Source organism: Callorhinus ursinus, unplaced genomic scaffold (genome assembly GCF_003265705.2).
Source record: "Callorhinus ursinus isolate GAN/ISIS: 27379988/994484 unplaced genomic scaffold, GSC_fseal_2.0 scaffold20, whole genome shotgun sequence".
Classification (NCBI taxonomy): domain Eukaryota; kingdom Metazoa; phylum Chordata; class Mammalia; order Carnivora; family Otariidae; genus Callorhinus; species Callorhinus ursinus.
In genome coordinates, this window is record NW_027397082.1 from 8,896,610 (window position 1) to 8,915,209 (window position 18,600).

The window sequence follows — 18,600 nt, forward strand, 5'->3', positions numbered from 1 at the left end:
ATAATGACAATTCCAGAGAATTATGGCCACACTAAGACATAAGTATACTGAGTATAAATGTACAGAGTTCTAGCTCCTCCAGATTTCTTGTCCTTGGCAAACAACTTTGACAACTAAGAAAGCATGTCCTCAAAATGTTCTCAACATCTGCCTACCAAAATCACTTGGCAATACTAGATAAAAAACAGCTCAATGGGCAATACCTTTTGGGCTTTTAAAAGATCAAGAAAGACCTAGGAATCTGATTTTTTTTTTTTAAACAAGCACCACCTCTCCCCACCCCCATAACTATGACGCTTATATACATTAAATTTGGAGAAATACCACTTTTCTCTATAAGTAAAGTTCCTCTAGCCACACCATACAAAACCCAATAGACTTTCCTACTATTTCTTTCCTTTAGGCTTAATTCTGACACCATTTTACAAGCTCACATTATTTCTCTAGACTCCCTTATTCTTGCCTCACTGACTCTAACCCATCAAACATACACGTGCCAAAGGAGAGCTTCAAGTACAACTTGAAATCCCCCTTATTTACAAAATTAAATACTGAACCCCATATTCTGGCCATCCTACTGGAAGTCAGATTCAAGGAAATCAAGGTTCTTTTCCAGTTCAAAATTGGAAGAGAACTCTCCAGCCATCTTCCATATTTATATTTCCATTTCTGAGCCTGTAGCCAAATAGAGCTGTTCAACCTCACCTCCTAATGCCAACTGTGCTCTAGGCATCTACTCATGCGTATACCATCATTTTACCAATGTCTCACCAGCTCTAAGATCTACTCTCAAGTAGAATCCTGTCATTCCCGATACCTCTTTCAACCTTAAGAGATTTATCTTCATTATTCACACAACAATCTCCTCCTAATAAGTCACTGACAAAAGCTGGAATTTGGAGACTCACACTAATAAAGTCCTCCATTTTTAAAATAAGTGACAAAAGTAAACTCTGTGTTAAGTATCACCATATCACAAAAAACTCTTGAAAGTAAAAACATGTGGGGCTCCTGGGTGGTTCAGTCGGTTAAGTGTTTGCCTTCAGCTCAGGTCATGATCTCGGGGTCCTGGGATTGAGTCTTGCATCAGGCTCCCTGCTCAGTGGGGGGTCTGCTTCTCCCTCAGCCTCTACTTCCCCTCCCCCCATTTGTGCTTTCTCTCTCATATAAATAAATAAAATCTTCAAGAAATATAGTGAGCTTTGTAAAGCAAAAAAAAGTACAAATGTCTGGGGCTCCTGAGTGGCTAAATCAGTTAAGCATCCGACTCTTGGTTTTGTCTCAGGTCGTGATCTCAGGGTCATGAGATCAAGCCCTGCACTGGGCTCCACACTTGGCATGGAGTCTGCTTAGGATTCTCTCTCCCTCTCCCTCTACTCCTTCTGCTCATGTGCTCTCTTTCTATCAAATAAATAAATCTTTTTTTTAAAGTAAAAATGTCTAACATGAACAAAAACCATAATCACCACCAAATAATTCCATAGCATGCTGCGAGCTGTTAGGATTGTTAACATTTATGTTAAAAACAGCACTTTCAATGTCCTCGGGGTCATCTGTGTTCTAGAATGCTGCCTGCCCCATCACTGAAGCCCCAGGATAGTATCTAAGATTCACATGTTAAAAGGGAGAGCTAGAATCTCAGGGGTGGAGTCCAAAGCATGTGAAGAGTGGCCATGTGGTGTTATTTCCCCAGGGCTCCCATGCCTATGAAATTATGAAGTGATCAAACACCCGGTTAAGAGATTGGATTCCATTACTGTTTTGCCTGGGTTCGTAGCCCAGTTCCAAGGACTCTTTGGGAAGATTAGACAATCCAAGACTTGGGTGAGAAACATTAAAGATAAGCTGGGGACATGTTATGTCCCAAAGCAGGGAAGCGATCAGAAACTACTGGGGTTACGTCAAAAGGACACATGAACAGCTTGATGGGGCTCCCAACTTCCAATTTGGACATCACAAAGAATGACTGAAATGGATTAAGCATACAGCTATGCAAATCACAAGTTCATAATAGTACAAAGGAAAAATCTTGGTCATTTCTGAAGATCACTGAGGCACCAATTCATTATTCTGAAGATTGATAAATAAGGGGAAAGAATATTTGTCATGTCTTTCTGGAAGAATCTCAGCTAATGAATGCAAGAGAAATAACTGAATTGAATTAGAAAAATCACCATGTTGTAAACTCTAATGAAAGAGCAGTGATCAATGACAACTAACTACTTTGTGACAATATGATTCTGGCCCAACCCCTTTTTGGATATGACTCTGGTCAAGCTTTTTTTTTTTTTTTTTTTTTTAACCTCTGAGGCTCAGTCTCCTTGGCTGTAAGTTGGAAATAATAAGTGTAAATGTGATTTCCTGTTTTTGTGAGGATTAAATGACAGAATGCATATGAGATGTTGACCATGGGACCTGGTACCTCAGCAAGAAGCTCAACAGCCAGTAGGTGTTATGAAATCAGAGTGACAACTCCTAGGTAAGTCGGCTTAATTTTGAGGGGTTCCCCAAGTGTCCAAATTGAACTCTTTCTTCAGATTTGGTCCACATGATCTTATCCAGATGAATGGGGGTTTCATTTAGTACGGTTTTTCACAGTTGCATTTGTGAATGTGGCCATACGTGGGTGTTGTAGGGAGTAGGGGGTGAAAGTGGAAAAAATTTCTGAGCAACACGGAGTTCCTGAGAGCCTCAGTCAGGCCTAAGCCTTCATCTCAGGGCCAGCCCAGCAGAAGCAAGGTTAGTACCTTATCGTAGATTCTGTTGAGTAGTCGAGGCACGACAGGAAACACTGTGGGCTTCAGAGTTTTCATGTCATCAGGCAGCAACCGAATATCTCCTTGGAAGAAACCAACTTTGGCACCACATGAATACATAATAGCCTAAAAGCAAAACCAAAGGGCAGGGCTCAGAGCCAGAGGCCCCCTGCAGGTAGGGCCTGTCTCGGACCGAATCGAGGAGCTAGGCTGACACCCATGGGCACTTTCCTCTGTACACCGTCCTCCCCACACATTTCAGATACCCAGGATTCTGAGACCTTACCCCCAGGACAGGTTGGGAACTCACTGCAGCTGAGGTGGTGGGACAGACAAGACAGACGGTGAGACTGAGGGCCCACCCTCTTCCACCCCTAGCTCTGAGTGACAGTCTGAGACGCTGTCCTTCGTCAGAGACCATTCACCATGTAGCACTACGGACAATACCTCCAGTTAGACTAGAACATGCCTACTGTTGCAAGACCATCTCAGTTTCAGAGACATGAAAATGTGGGGACAATAATCTTATTAAAATGGATATTTTATTAATCAGATGTCAACACTTCAGCCCAAGGAGCCGAACTGTTCCTTTTGGCGCTTGATGCATCAACAGCTAAGCTGCTTGAAGAGGTGTTTAAGTGGGAAGCAGAGAGAGGATTTTCCATCCATCCTACCACATGTGTTTTGGGGAGGCCAGCACTGCTTTCAGTTCTCAAATCAGCCCCAGAACTGCCTGAAAAGCCCACAGTCCACGCGCAGAAAGGCAGCTCTCTGGCACACACGCAATCCTGAACGGCTCTACTTCACACACACTGAACATCTTGAACATCTTGCCTGGATCAAATGTTCCTTCTCTGCCCTTCCAGGGGTGGGGTGGGGGCAGGGGGAGAGACACTCCCTTTTTTCTAACCTGAGAACTGTTAAAAAAAAATTCTAACTAAAATAAGATTTAAAAGAAGAAACAATGTTTCCTATCCCAGCTCAGCATCAAGAGCAGATAGTAAGCTCCTGGCTAGGACTTCAGGACTCACTGGCACCCTGTGTGAAGGCAGGGGCAAGCATGGGTCCTGCTGGACAGACCCAGAGCCCTACTTCAAGCTAGGAAGTCTTCACAGCAAGTTTGCAGTAATACCGGGGTCCAGGACTCAGCTGCACCAGCTCCCTGCCCTCTGCTTTCCCGTGGGAGAAAGGACTGGAAATGTTGTGTAGCTGCCTTTGGAATAAACATGGAACTAGCAAGTCAGGACTGCCTTTCCACATACCTGCTGGGAACATTGGACACTCACCTCTACAATCCTCTCAAACATATGAGCCAAGGGGAGGTAGGATATGCTCACATCCTCAGGGGTGGGCTTGAAAGAATTCTACAGATCAGAACAAGGAGAGGCAACATTGGGTTAATGCCAACTCTCTCTTCCAAAGGAGATTTAAAAGCAGCTCCTATTAACTATAGTTAATAGTTTATAATACTGTGTTGCATATCTGAAAGTATTAAGTAAGTAGATCTTAAAGGTTCTCATCACAAGAAAAAAAAACTGTAACTATGTGTGGTGATGGATGTTAGATTTATTGTGGGGACCATTTTGCAACATACACATATATGGAATCATGTTGTACATCTGAAATTAATACAATGTTATGTCAATTATATCTCAATAATTTTTTTTTATTTTAAAGACCCACTCCTTCCCAGGACTGCCACACACAGTTGTACATGTGGTACACTGTATAACTCTGAGAGGTGCCCCTTAACTTCACTGAGTGTAGAGATGTGCAGCAATTCTAAAAGACCAAGGCTTGAAAATGCACAGTCCTCTGGACAAAGAAGCACCACTATTTGTCCACATTCAGGCCTTTAACATGATTTTTGTTTTTGTTTCAAGATTAAAATCTTACGACAGATTTACATTTTAATGGGGACCTCTTTTTCAATTGACCACTGACCTCCGTATACTTGATGAAAGAAGAAACATTTGAAACAATATTTTGATGGGTCAGCATGGCTCCTTTAGGGTCACCTGTAGGAAACAGGACATGGAGATAAAGATCCTTTAAATAACTAATAGGTAGCCTTTGGCTATGAAAGAAGAAGCTGCATTCAATTGGTTCTGTTCCAGAGAGCCAAGAGCTTCTCCTGTCACCGCGTCCTCTTATGAATGGTATAGGACTCTGTTTATGAATGATTAATGCCCCCGAGACATTACTGCTGACAACATCGTTAGCCTTCTACTACCACAGAGGGTACAGCCACAATCTCGGGTTGCAACAGTCAAAAGCAAAAATCCAAGTAATCCCACCCTGTGCTGTTTTTATGTTTAGGACTTCAGACCTAACTATATTATCTAACTATCATGTTATAAACTGGTACAATGGACAGGAGGATATGGCCATAGGTCATCATGGGCCACATCAAAAGCTATTAGGAGTTCTAATAGAGAAGTTACTGCAGGGGTGGGGGAAGGCACACACTGATCTGTGTAGAACTCTCCCTGGGTCACCTTGATTGAGCGGAACTATTCTGGCAGTGTCAAACTGAGAGAGTGGAATTGGGGAAGAAAGTTGACTTTGTGGTGCCGTCTGAATAGCTCCTGAAATCCATAGCATGGAAACCCCTCCCAGTGTGTTCAATGAAATTTATTTGCTTATACTTCTGTTTTTCCATTGGGGCATCCATGCTCAAAAGCTTTAGGTTGTAAGACCCTAAGGATAGGGCTCATTATAGGGTATATTTACCAGCCCACCCATGACTCAAGCCATGTTTTTGGCCGACCAGGGGCCTCTGGGACAGCTTCATGCGCACTGACCTGTGGTCCCACTAGTGAAGCAGATGATACTCAGGTCTTCTGGTCTAGGAGGCTAGAGGGGGAGAGAAGCACAAGGGATTAACCTACCAAGAGCTCTGGGAATTGAACAGGGCAAGACTCACATTTGGGCAGAAGAAAACTTACCACAGGTTTCCTGAAGTTCTCTTTGCCTAGATTCTACATGAACAGAAAGCCAAGAAAGGAGGTGATTAGTTAAGATGGAAAGACTTATGACAAATACAGCCCCCTCTTTCTCCTTTCCATGCAAACACCTCCCTTTTCTGTGGGAATAGAACCAAAATTCTAACCCAGATCAGACCTAGAAGCCAAATTCAGGCACAGTGGAAGGCCCAGGGAAGAGCATAAAGTTTCTCTAGAACAGCAACGTCAAGAGGGCAGATTCCAGATGTTCAAACTTCCCACTCTTGAGGTCCAGTCATCTAGGACCATTACTAAATCTTGTTGAATAACAGGAATTGTTGACATTTCAGGGCTTACCATAGCAGGCACTGTTCTGAACACTTTCTAGAGATTAACTCACGCAACTCTTTACAACTCCTCCTCGAGGTGGGGACTATGTCGGCCTCATTTTACAGAGGGGGGAAGGGAGATGTGGAGAATCTTGCCGAAGGTCACCTAACTCATAGGTGTGGCGCTGGAATGTGAACCCTGCCACCAGACTCCAGGACCCCCTCTATTTCACTACCGCTGAACTCAGTATTGATAAATCCTCTACTTAGAAGTTGGTGCCCACTGGCCACAGACCGTGCTTCTCCTCCGACACGGTTTCTGAATTGTTTGAGGGGAAAGTATTCTCAAAGCCTCACGGCAGGGGTCTTGTGGACCCCGTGCTCTCTGGTTGGTGTCCTGCTTGTTGTCGTGGTGGCAGACCAGGCTTCGAGCTGTTAGTTGAATTTAAGGCGCATACCTCAGCATCAAACAGGGACAAGATCTCAATTCCACTTTTCTCCGCTCTTTGCTTCAGGTCATCCTCAAAGGGATCCATGAGGATGATCATTTTCAGGCCCGGGGTGAGGCCTTTCTCCACATTCCCTATCAGCATTGATGCCTTTTGGGGTGTATCGCAGATCACTGTGGCGATATCAGCTGAAAGCAGAAACAGAGCCAGAGGTCACCTTCTTGCTCTGCTCTGTCCTTGACTGCCTTGCAACGAGGGAGAGATTTTTGAAAATTTCAAAGCTAGTGGGTACCCAAAAGAGATTACATCTGCAAATCAGATTTATAATGCATAAAACCTGAAGCATTCCATTGATAATAAATGAGCTTAATGGAAACAGAAGCACATAGTTTTCATGCATGCTGCCCAGATAGTTTACAGTTTCTAGAGTCACGACACTCCTTCTGCTTAAGAATACAGACAACAAACATGGATCACTCAGGTGTGGTCCTGTCAGTGTGTTTTACTTGTGGGAGGGGAGCAGGGAGTAGAAGGGAAAAGAAGGGACAAATGGGATTTTAGCAGGCAAACATTTTATGATTCTACATGTTAGCATTTTCTTGGATAGTTGTTTGTAAAAATAAAAAACTTGTGATTTGTGTCTATAGTCCAGATGCATCTAGTCACTTAAACTACTAGTTCTGGGACAGAAAGTAAGACCTTGGATATGTGAAACGGGTAGTTATTTGACCACTGAACTTGTACTTGTTTCTCTAACAATGGTATTTCTTTTCTACAAATTCACTGTGGCCATTGGTACATGCTGACTAACTGTACTGACTTGGATTTACAACAATAGGAAATGAAATCAGTGGTTTCATAGTGATTCAGTCAATTAAATGACTTAGTCACTCACTCTGTGACCTTTTATCCAGTGTGGCCAAAGTAAGTTGCCTTATCTCTAAACTCTATCGTTACACTCTGCCACCTTGGGCATTTCATCGAACCTTCTGTGTAGAAGCCAACGCCTCCTTGGGCTTTTTGTAATTTCCTTGTAAATTATAGCCTCAGTACTACAGAACAGAAAAGACTTCAGCAAATTCTGGCCATAGCATTCCAAGTTGGCTAGCAAAAGCAGATACTGAGGAATTACTGAGCATTAAGACAGAATCAAGTTATAATTTAATCGCAAAGTCTTACCCTTGTTGACAATGAATATGATGGCTTCTGCTCCCAAGGTATCATACAGTGGGACAACTACCATGGAGTACGTGTAACAAGCCAACTCAGAGATGATCCACTGTATGGAGAAAAGCTCAAGTAAGGACTAGAAAACACTTTGAAAAGGAAGAGTATTACACTTCAGTCATTCAGGCAACAAATGCTTATTTGATGCCTTTGTGTTAAAATAAATCACCTGGGGGCCCTAGAGACTTGCATTGTTAATGCTATAGAGTAGAGTTAAATAAGAGAGGTAAGCTAGCCAGACAACTACAATACAAAGGACCAACATACGAAAGTAGAATGTGGTAAGTTCCATCCATAAAAGGTACAGAAACCACTCGTTTTAAGGGACTTTTTTAGGTGGGGGACAGGAGGGGCAGAGGGAGAGAGAATCCCAAGCAGACTCCCCGCTGAGCATGGAGCCCTACATAGGGCTTGATCTCAAAACCCTGAGATCATGACCTGAGCTGAAATCAAGAGTTGGATGCTTAATTGACCAAGCCACCCAGGTGCCCCAGTTTTAAGGAATTTTAAGGAAGGAGAAATCACTTTGGAGTGGGGTAAAGGCCATCTGGGACTGCTTTGGGGAAAGTGATAGAAATTGGGCAGGGCTTATGAGCAACTCTATGCCAGCAAATTAGATAACCTGGAAGATATGGGTGCATTCCTAGAGCTGTATCAACTACCAAAACTGAACCAGGAAGAAATAGAAAACCTGAACAGACCCATAGCCACTAAGGAAATTGAAGCAGTCATCAAAAATCTCCCAAGAAACAAAAGCCCAGGGCCAGATGGCTTCCCAGGGGAATTCTATCAGACATTTCAAGAAGAATTAATACCTATTCTCCTGAAACTGTTCCAAAACATAGAAATGGAAGGAAAACTTCCAAACTCATTTTATGAGGCCACCAATACCCTGATCCCAAAACCAGACAAAGACCCCATCACAAAGGAGAATTACAGACCAATATCCTTGATGAACATGGATGCAAAAATTCTCACCAAAATACTAGCCAATAGGATCCAACAGTACATTAAAAGGATTATTCACCACGACCAAGTGGGATTTATCCCTGGGCTGCAAGGCTGGTTCAACATCCGCAAATCAACCAACGTGATACAATACATTAACAAAAGAAAGAACAAGAATCCTATGATCCTCTCAATAGATGCAGAAAAAGCATTTGACAAAGTACAACATCCTTTCTTGATCAAAACTCTTCAGAGTATAGGGATAGAGGGTACATACCTCAATATCATAAAAGCCATCTACGAAAAACCTACAGCGAATATCATTCTCAATGGGGAAAAGCTGAGAGCTTTTCCCCTAAGGTCAGGAACGCGGCAGGGATGTCCACTCTCACCACTGCTATTCAACATAGTATTAGAAGTCCTAGCCACAGCAATCAGACAACAAAAAGAAATCAAAGGCATCCAAATCGGCAAAGAGGAAGTCAAACTCTCACTCTTTGCAGATGATATGATACTGTATGTGGAAAACCCAAAAGACTCCACCCCAACACTGCTAGAACTCATACAGGAATTCAGTAAAGTAGCAGGATAGAAAATCAATGCACAGAAATCTGTGGCATTCCTATACACCAACAACAAGACAGAAGAGAGACAAATCAAGGAGTCGATCCCATTTACAATTGCACCCAAAACCATAAGATACCTAGGAATAAATTTAGCCAAAGAGGCAAAGGATCTGTACTCAGAAAACTATAAAATACTCATGAAAGAAATTGAAGAAGACACAAAGAAATGGAAAAACGTTCCATGCTCATGGATTGGGAGAACCCAACATTGTGAAGATGTCAATGCTACCTAGAGCAAGCTACACATTCAATACAATCCCCATCAAAATAGCATCCACTTTTTTCAAAGAAATGGGAACAAATAATCCTAAAATTTGTACAGAACCAGAAGAGACCCCGAATAGGCAGAGGAATATTGAAAAAGAAAAGCAAAGCTGGCGGCATCACAATTTCGGACTTCCAGCTCTATTACAAAGCTGTCATCATCAAGACAGTATGGTACTGGCACAAAAACAGACACATAGATCAATGGAACAGAATCGAGACCCCAGACATGGACCCTCAACTCTATGGTCAACTTATCTTTGACAAAGCAGGAAGGAATGTCCAATGGAAAAAAGACAGTCTCTTCCACAAATGGTGTTGGGAAAATTGGACAGCCACATGCAGAAGAATGAAACTGGACCATTTCCTGACACCACACACAAAACTAGACTCCAAATGGTTGAAAGACCTAAACGTGAGACAGGAGTCCATCAAAATCCTAAAGGAGAACACAGGCAGCAACCTCTTCGACCTCAGCCACAGCAACTTCTTCCTAGAAACATCGCCAAAGGCAAGGGAAGCCAGGGCAAAAATGAACTACTGGGATTTCATCAAGATCAAAAGCTTTTGCACAGCAAAAGAAACAGTCCACAAAACCAAAAGACAACCGACACAATGGGAGAAAATATTTGCAAATGACATATCAGATAAAGGGCTAGTATCCAAAATCTATAAAGAACTTCTCAAACTCAACACCCAAAGAACAAATAATCCAATCAAGAAATGGGCAGAAGACATGAACAGACATTTTTCCAAAGAAGACATCCAAATGGCCAACAGACACATGAAAAAGTGCTCCACATCGCTCGGCATCAGGGAAATCCAAATCAAAACCTCCATGAGATACCACCTCACACCAGTCAGAATGGCTAAAATGAACAAGTCAGGAAACGACAGATGTTGGCGGGGATGTGGAGAAAGGGGAACCCTCCTACACTGTTGGTGGGAATGCAAGCTGGTGCAACCCCTCTGGAAAACAGTATGGAGGTTCCTCAAACAGTTGAAAATAGAGCTACCATACGATCCAGCAATTGCACTACTGGGTATTTACCCCAAAGATACAAATGTAGGGATCTGAAGGGGTACGTGCACCCCAATGTTTATAGCAGCAACGTCCACAATAGCCAAACTGTGGAAAGAGCCAAGATGTCCATCGACAGATGAATGGATAAAGAAGAAGTGGTATATATACACAATGGAATATTATGCAGCCATCGAAAGGAATGAGATCTTGCCACTTACAATGACGTGGATGGAACTGGAGGGTGTTATGCTGAGTGAAATAAGTCAATCAGAGAAAGACATGTATCATATGACCTCACTGATATGAGGAATTCTTAATCTCAGGAAACAAACTGAGTGTTGCTGGAGTGGTGGGGGGTGGGAGGGATGGGGTGGCTGGGTGATAGACATTGGGTAGGGTATGTGCTATGGTGAGTGCTGTGAATTGTGCAAGACTGTTGAATCACAGATCTGTACTTCTGAAACAAATAATGCAACATATGTTAAGAAAAAAGAAAAAGAAGAAGAAAGCAGGAGGGGAAGAATGAAGGGGAGTAAGTCAGAGGGGGAGACGAACCATGAGAGATGATGGACTCTGAAAAACAAACTGAGGGTTCTAGAGGGGAGGGGGGTGGGGGGATGGGTTAGCCTGGTGATGGGTATTAAAGAGGGCACGTTCTGCATGGAGCACTGGGTGTTATGCACAAACAATGAATCATGGAACACTACATCAAAAACTAATGATGTAATACATGGTGATTAACATAACAATAAAAAATTAAAAAAAAAGAAATTGGGCAGGGCTTCGAAGGACTGGTAAGATTTGGTTATGGAGATGGAAGCAGGGCAGGCATTCAGAGAAGAAGGAAGTGGATGAACAAAGATAAGACAGCACAACATCACTGTGTATACATCAAAAGGCATGAAGAGCAATACGAAATGAACTGGAAAGGTGGGTCAGAATCTGCTAATGGTGTTATGTACTGACTTGTGTCCTCCCCACCTTAAATTCATGTTGAAACCTTAACCCCCAATGGGACTGTTTTTGGAGAGAGGGGCTTTAAAGAGGTAATTAAGGTTAAATAAGTTCATAAGGGTGGGGTCCAATATGACTGATGTCCTTGTAAGAAGAGGAAGAGGCAACAGGGATGACAGAGGAAAGACCATGTGAGGACTCACTTTGAAGGCAGTCACCTGCAAGCCAAGAAGAGAGACCTCAGTGGAAACCAAACCTGCTGACACCTTGATCTTAGACTTGCAGCCTCCAGAACCATGAGAAAAGAAGTTTCTGTTGTTTAAGCGCCCTTGTCTGTGGTATTTTGTTATGGCAGCCCGAACAGACGAATACACTAGGTTTGGCATTAAGTTCCTAAATGAGAGTCAAAGATATCTCTTCCTGTTGAGGCTGGGTGTCACAAAGGTGGATAATGTAGATTCACCCAAAAGTGCAGTCATTGCCCTCCCAGGGTTTTGGTTAAACAACTGGCACTAGGGAGCATAGGACATCCAACCATTCTGCAGCAGCTTTCCCCTAGGATATTGGTCTAATGACTTAACTAAAGCTTAATTGCAATCATCTTTTTTTTTGCTTTTTTTGTTTTTTTGTGGTTTTTTTTGCAATCATCTTAATGTGTAACATCTGCTTTCAATCACTGTGGAAAGATGGGTACAGCCAGTCTCAGTGGCAATGGGTACCTTATTTGACAAGTTCAAGTACAACATGCAGGTTCCAATTCTAATACAGATAGCTCCCCCTTTCTACAATGTCCACAAGCTCTTATTTGCGAGCACCACATAGCTTCCTTATTTTCCTCATACAACAAAGAGACTGACTTAAAGGGAATCATCATGGGCTAGGAAATGACAGAAATCTAGGTACTAACTTAGAGCACTAGGCATTCACCCAGGGATTAAGGAGGCCCTGAGCTGTAACTCTTTACAGGGGGACAAGAGTTAAAGAATAGGAGAGCTTTAAATAGTTTTGGTAAGTCATCAGCCAGTGTCATAGTGCTGGTTTCGGGGCAGGGTTTAAGTCTGTAGACTCATTTCTGAAGTTAACTTGAGCATGGTTACCTCTGGCCTATTCTGAGCAAAGATGCCAACAAATTGGTCTGGTGATGGCTTATATCCTTTATGCAAGAGACAGGAACCCAGGTACTCTGCGCGATCAGACACCTATGAGAGAGACAGGGAGAAAGGGGGGGGAAGCAGTCAAGACCCCAAAGAGACCAAATTATCCAGAATACCACAGTAACAAAAGAATCTATCCAAAACCATGGGCATGACTTACCTGCTTGTAGGACAGCCACCTGTAGGGCTGGTTTGGTTTTCTATATCCCAAGCAAGGCCCATTGTCTAAAAACATGACATTAAAAGAAAATGAGTGCCAGCTTCAAATCCTTTGGATCAAGAAGGTAAAGGGGGATTAGGAAGAGACAAGACACAAAGGAGAAATCCAGTAAGGATGTGGGCTTCTCTTATGCGTCAAGGAAAGTCAAAGGCAGTAAGTACTCAGTTCTCAAAGGCAGAGAGAGTCTTACAAACTACCTCTGAAACATTTAGGAAACGCACTGAAACATTCAGCGTGGTTTGGTGTTGGAATATGTGACCTCCGTGGTAATAGGCATTTGGAGAAAACCAGGCATATGGACTACCCGCATGACGTGAACAAGTAAAGCCCATAAGTAAACACAAACAGCCTACCTCTATTGCATCATCTTGGATTGAGCTTCCTTATCATAAATGTATGCTCATGAAAAATACAGAAAAAAATCAAAATACGAGCTGTCAATGATTCCATCACTTAAACACTATTATTAACACTGATACTGATTTTCATAGTTCCTTTGTATAGGTTTACAGGATTATGTTCATGCCACAGATATATTTTGGATCCTACTTCCATCCCCCATTTGATATAAAAATTCTCATGTTATTATTTCTTCTCTGTAGAGATTTCAGTGGCCTTTTGTGGACAACTGAGGAAGGGCTCTGTTGCAGTGACTTTGTCTCATTGTGGGTATTTGGGTCGTTTCCAAGTCTGACAGCTGAAATAATGCTCTGATAAATATTTCCAAATTGCTAATTTCAAATTCAGAACATTTCTTAGAATAGAGTCTCTGAAATGAAACACCATGGTTGGGGCAGACTCGGGGTTGTGGTGGTCGGAACAGCTCAAGTTTTTGATCCCCTGCACCACATTTCTTAGCAGAGCAGTTGTGAGAAAGGACTCTTCTCCCACCAGCGACACATCAAGTCGTACAAGTATCTTTTTCACATGCCTTCTGGTTTGCTAGGTTTAAAAAGTTAGTACTTTAAGTTTCTCTAACAGCAATTTTTTTAAAGATTTTATTTATTTATTTGACTGAGAGAGAGAGAGAGAGAGAGAGGGAGGGAGAAGCAGGCTTCCCACGCAAGAGCAGGGAGCTCAATGTGGGGCTCGATCCCAGGACACTGGGATCATGATCTAAGCCGAAGGCCGATGCTTAACCGACTGAACCACCCAGGGGCCCTTCTAATAGCTATCAAAGTTACCCTTGTTTCATTTACTCTCTTGAATCATCTGTTAATGTACTTTGCCTGTTTGTATGAGAATGTCTCCTGAGATACTGAGGCTCATAAGGAACTACAGAAATATATACACACCCGTGCACACACACACACAGGTACACTCTTGTCCATACGCACGTACACCTGCCTTCAGTATCTTTACAATTGTGTCATACATTTGACAACAGAAGAATTAAATGTCTGAAGAGCTAAAGTTCGGGAACTCCACTTACTAGAATAAACAGCAATGTCAGCCAGGAGAGCCATGCGAATGGTGATGTTAGGTGAGGGAGCCACGCTAACTAACCGAGAAGCCCCCACGTCTAAGCCAGAGCGAGATGGAGTTATTGAGAGAAAGGTAGAAGGGAAGGAAATTTTACCTAGAGGCTCTAGTCAAATTGCTGAGAGGGATTTGGGTCTTGCTGAAAGGAAGCATTCAGAGACGGTGACTACGAATTCAGAGGCAAATCAGTGAATTTCCAATCTAAGTGACAGAGGAAACTGGAAAGAAAGCTGGGAAGACAGAGCCCCTCTGACGAAAGAGATATTTACAGAATGAATGAGGAGCCTGTCCACAGGAAATGCGAGGACTTTTCCTCTCTGCTGGAACAGCTATATGACAGCTCAAGACATCAGGGCTCACGCTGTAGCTTTCCCAGAGGCAAGGCAAGTCCCGCTCCTGAGGTGTTCCCAGCCTCGGCTCCATCCCAGAGAATGCACCCCAGTGGTCTACCACTGCAGAATGTTCCTCACTAGTGCTAGCTACCACTGATGGAATGTTCTCTGTGCACATTAACCGACTACTGTTATCCCTAAGGTACTAACTAAGCACCATGGAGGACTGGGGCAGTCTCTTCAGGCTCACCCAGTAAGAAATGGCAGCAAATGTGGAAAAGTCATACCGCATCACGTCACTTCCCTAATGATGAAAGTTCTAGCTAGAGGCCCATGGCCAAGGAACAAGTCAAATAATTGGCCCTAAGGGGCGCCAACTGAAGTCTCATTAAATTCTGTGCCCTAATCAGCTTCAGCCTATTTAGCCCAAGTCCTGACCAGGCAACAGCCTAGCCTTTGATTAATATATTCAACTCAGATGTCCATCTGTTCTAAAGGTGGGGTCATCTACAAAGAGCCCACCGGTTAACTTCTTGGCAAAGTTGCTGCCCTCCGCTAAGCAGAGTTGAAATTCTGACATGTGGAACCCCTGAGAAGCTCTGTTCAAGATTCAGATTCTTAGGTCTCACTGTGTGGAAATCTGATCCACTGCAACAGGGTGGAGCTAGGGGATCTGTATTTTAAACATTATCCATAGCAGATTCTCAATACAGACCATCTATTGGGTAGGGTAAAAGTATATGTTGGAGCAGGGGCAACGGGGTGGCTCAGTTGGTTAAGCATTTGACCCTCGATTTCGGCTCAGGTCATGATCTCAGGACCATGATACCAAGCCCTGATCAGGCTCCATGCCCAGCATGGATTCTTAAGATTTTCTGTCTCCCTCTCCCTCTGCCCCACTGCCTCTCTAAAAAAAAAAGAAAAAAAAAAAAAAAGAAAGAAAGAAAGAAAGAAAAAAGGAAAAAAAAAGTATATATCAAGGCTGATGTATTCATCTCCACTTGGGACCAGACGTATCATTTTTCTATTTCTCATGCCTGCTTACAGGAGAAGCCATTTCACTTTATCTGTTGAGTTGTAATTCAGTTTTGAAAAATATATTTTAAATGAAGGATCTTATATGCCACGTAACATGTGCTAAATGGCTTGTTTCTAGTTACAATAACAACACAATAAAGAAAACTCAAGGAAGAAAAATGTGAAAAATAGAAAATTCCCAAGGAAAGTTTGTTATATTAACCATATAGTATCTTAAGTTGCCAAACAACAAACTAATGGTTGGTTCGGGTTTTGTTATTTGCATGGAAGTAAGTACTGATTTGGACTCAGAAATATCAAGTAAAGTCCCGTTTGGAGCCTTCATATAGAAGGTTTCTTTACAATAAACCTTTCTTTGTCTGAAGGTACAACTACTCTTTTAAAACACTTAAGAGCTCACTGAAAATAGAACAATCCAGTCAAACAGACAGATTTCAATATCAGCTGCAACATTTTCTAGTTCTGTTGCCTTTGGAACGTTCCTGAACCTCTGAGTGTCTGTTTCCTCATTTTTAAAAGTAGAGGCAATAATAACTAATCCTTAAGGTTTAGAGGAGGTTAAACAGCTAAGATGTGTGTAGTGCCTGATGCATAGTTGGCACTTGACAAGAGTTGGCTAGTAAATATCATCATAGTCAAAGGCGGAAGGGAAGAAGGGATAAGAAGTCACACAGGCAAGAGCGCCTGGGTGGCTCAGTCGGTTAAGGGTCTGCCTTCGGCTCAGGTCATGATCCCAGGGTCCTGGGTTCGAGCCCCATATTGTGCTCCCCACTCAGTGGGGAGTCTGCTGCTCCCTCTCCCTCTGCCCCTCCCCCCGGCTCATGCTCTCTCTCTCTCTCAAATAAATAAATAAAATCTTAAAAAAAAAAAAGTCACACAGGCAAACCTATGTCTGGACAGAATGTCACCAAAAAAAAAAAAAAAAAAAAAGATGTAGGGAGAAGTATAAGCTGGTTGATTTTGAAAGGAAACTAGCACACAGCGCATTGTGTTCAGTAATACAGAAACAAGTAGTGAGCCCTGATACGTTGCAAACGAACCTGCCAAAGTCCACATGGTGGCCTTTCTAAGGAAGTCCAAAAGATCATTGCCTTTTGTGATACTAAAGAGTACTGGCAAGGACCAACTTTAGGGTCAAGGACAAGGTAAGAAGTCAGGGGCCCTGAATGCTAATTCTGGCTCAGATTCTGCATCTATAAATGCAAGGAATTGCATTTATGTAAGTCCTGTTTCTGAACAAATATAACAGTGAGTTAATCAAAATACCTTCCTCCACATTATTATCAGCTCTTTACCAACTTGACAGGGAAGTCTTCCTCGTGTTAAGTAAGGGACAGATCCAGAGGGGCAAAGTGATTTTGCACCAGGTTACACAGCTGGAAATGGGAGAGCTGGGTTTCAAATGCAAGTCTGTCCTACACTGTTTCCAGCACCCATTCTGATACTCTGCTATGTCCCCTGCATTTTGTACATCTGCCTTTAGACTACCACTGGGGTTTAAGAAGTGAGACAGCGGAGAAGTGTATGAGACGAGACCCCACCTCGGTCTTCTTGCAGTCAAGGTCAGACTGCCAGGCTTACCAGACACAACAAGTCCTCTTTGGAAAACATCATACATTGTCTTGGTATCTGAGTAGTAGTAACATAGCAGGTCGTTGCTCTTCTGGCCAGCGCCCTTCCGTGCCCCGCCCTAAGACACAAGACCAAGTTGAGGCCAAGACTGACTCTCTCCCACCCTTTCCAAACCCTTAGGGATTGAATTGAAGAGACCATCAATACTGAACATTGAGGTCACAGGAATGACCTCTTATTCGATCAATTTTCTAAATCCCCAAATTGTAATATCTCTACCTTATAGAAACCCAGTGACTGTCACAGTCATGTTTTTGGCGATCTCCCCCCACCCCCACCGGCCAACACACCTACACATGTGGAGCGAGGAGATAATAGTATGGTTTTATGTTGCAAAAGATCATACCCAGTTTAAACATCTCCCAGATGCACACTAGGTGCCAGCACTGTGCAGTAGATACTACAGATGAAAGTGAGTTAAGACCGAATCTTTGTCCATCAGCATCTCATGAATGAGAGATCGTGGAGTGGCGGTGAGGTGAAAAGGGCAAACATACAACGGTAATATTGTGATGTACATGCTGTAATAGAAATGTACATTCTGGGAGCTGAGTCATGCTATCCATTCTGTATTAAGTAGAAAGCCCGCAAATAAATAATGCTTAATAGGGACTTGGAAGATAAGGAAGCATTTACCAGAAAGTTACAGTTTGGTAGAGGGGAGGGAAAGAACAATGCAGAATGAAGGAAGAGGCTGTATAAAGACACAGAGGCAAAAAGACACATTGCAGAGTCTGGGGGATGGACTCCGTCTGTCCTGTAGCGATCGGGATATTAGAGGAAGAGAAGGTAGCTACAGGTGTGCCTAAACATATCGGCTGGAACCATAGGATCAGGCCCTGATGAGGACCTTGGAGCAGCAAGGTCCTCATCCTCAAAGACAAGCTACACTCTCACGCAAGTTAGTCTAGAGAGGACTAGGCATCAGTTAAATAAAACATTCAAAAATGTAAGTTACTACTGTGGTAAGGGCTAAAGACGGACAGGGTAACATAACACAACAAGCGATCTAACTTAGTCTAGAGCATCAGGGAAGATTTCCAGGAGATGTCACATTAAGTCAAGCTGTCAACAATGAAGTTCCCTGTCTAGCAAAGGAAGGTAGCATCTTACTCTTTGTTTACATAGAAGGGCTGAGGAAAAAGGAAGAAGGAAAGATGATTCAGACTCAGTTTTAGGCAACTGGATGAGAAGAGATGCATTTAACTGAGATAGAGCAG

At 42.8% G+C, this 18,600-nt stretch overlaps 1 protein-coding gene across 3 annotated transcripts in view; it reads right to left on the reverse strand.

The window, feature by feature from the left end:
- Window positions 1-18,600, reverse strand: part of ACSL5 (acyl-CoA synthetase long chain family member 5) — a 45,469-nt gene that overhangs the window by 7,849 nt on the left and 19,020 nt on the right. For all 3 annotated transcript variants that reach the window (XM_073904202.1, XM_025880472.2, XM_073904201.1), the window contains exons 3-12: window positions 17,330-17,438; window positions 12,837-12,901; window positions 12,620-12,721; window positions 7,659-7,758; window positions 6,489-6,667; window positions 5,705-5,737; window positions 5,561-5,612; window positions 4,701-4,774; window positions 4,043-4,120; window positions 2,748-2,882 (exon numbers count right to left, since the gene is read on the reverse strand). In XM_073904202.1, coding sequence (XP_073760303.1) covers window positions 2,748-2,882; window positions 4,043-4,120; window positions 4,701-4,774; window positions 5,561-5,612; window positions 5,705-5,737; window positions 6,489-6,667; window positions 7,659-7,758; window positions 12,620-12,721; window positions 12,837-12,901; window positions 17,330-17,438 — 927 coding nt within the window. The remainder of the gene's footprint in view (window positions 1-2,747; window positions 2,883-4,042; window positions 4,121-4,700; window positions 4,775-5,560; window positions 5,613-5,704; window positions 5,738-6,488; window positions 6,668-7,658; window positions 7,759-12,619; window positions 12,722-12,836; window positions 12,902-17,329; window positions 17,439-18,600) is intronic.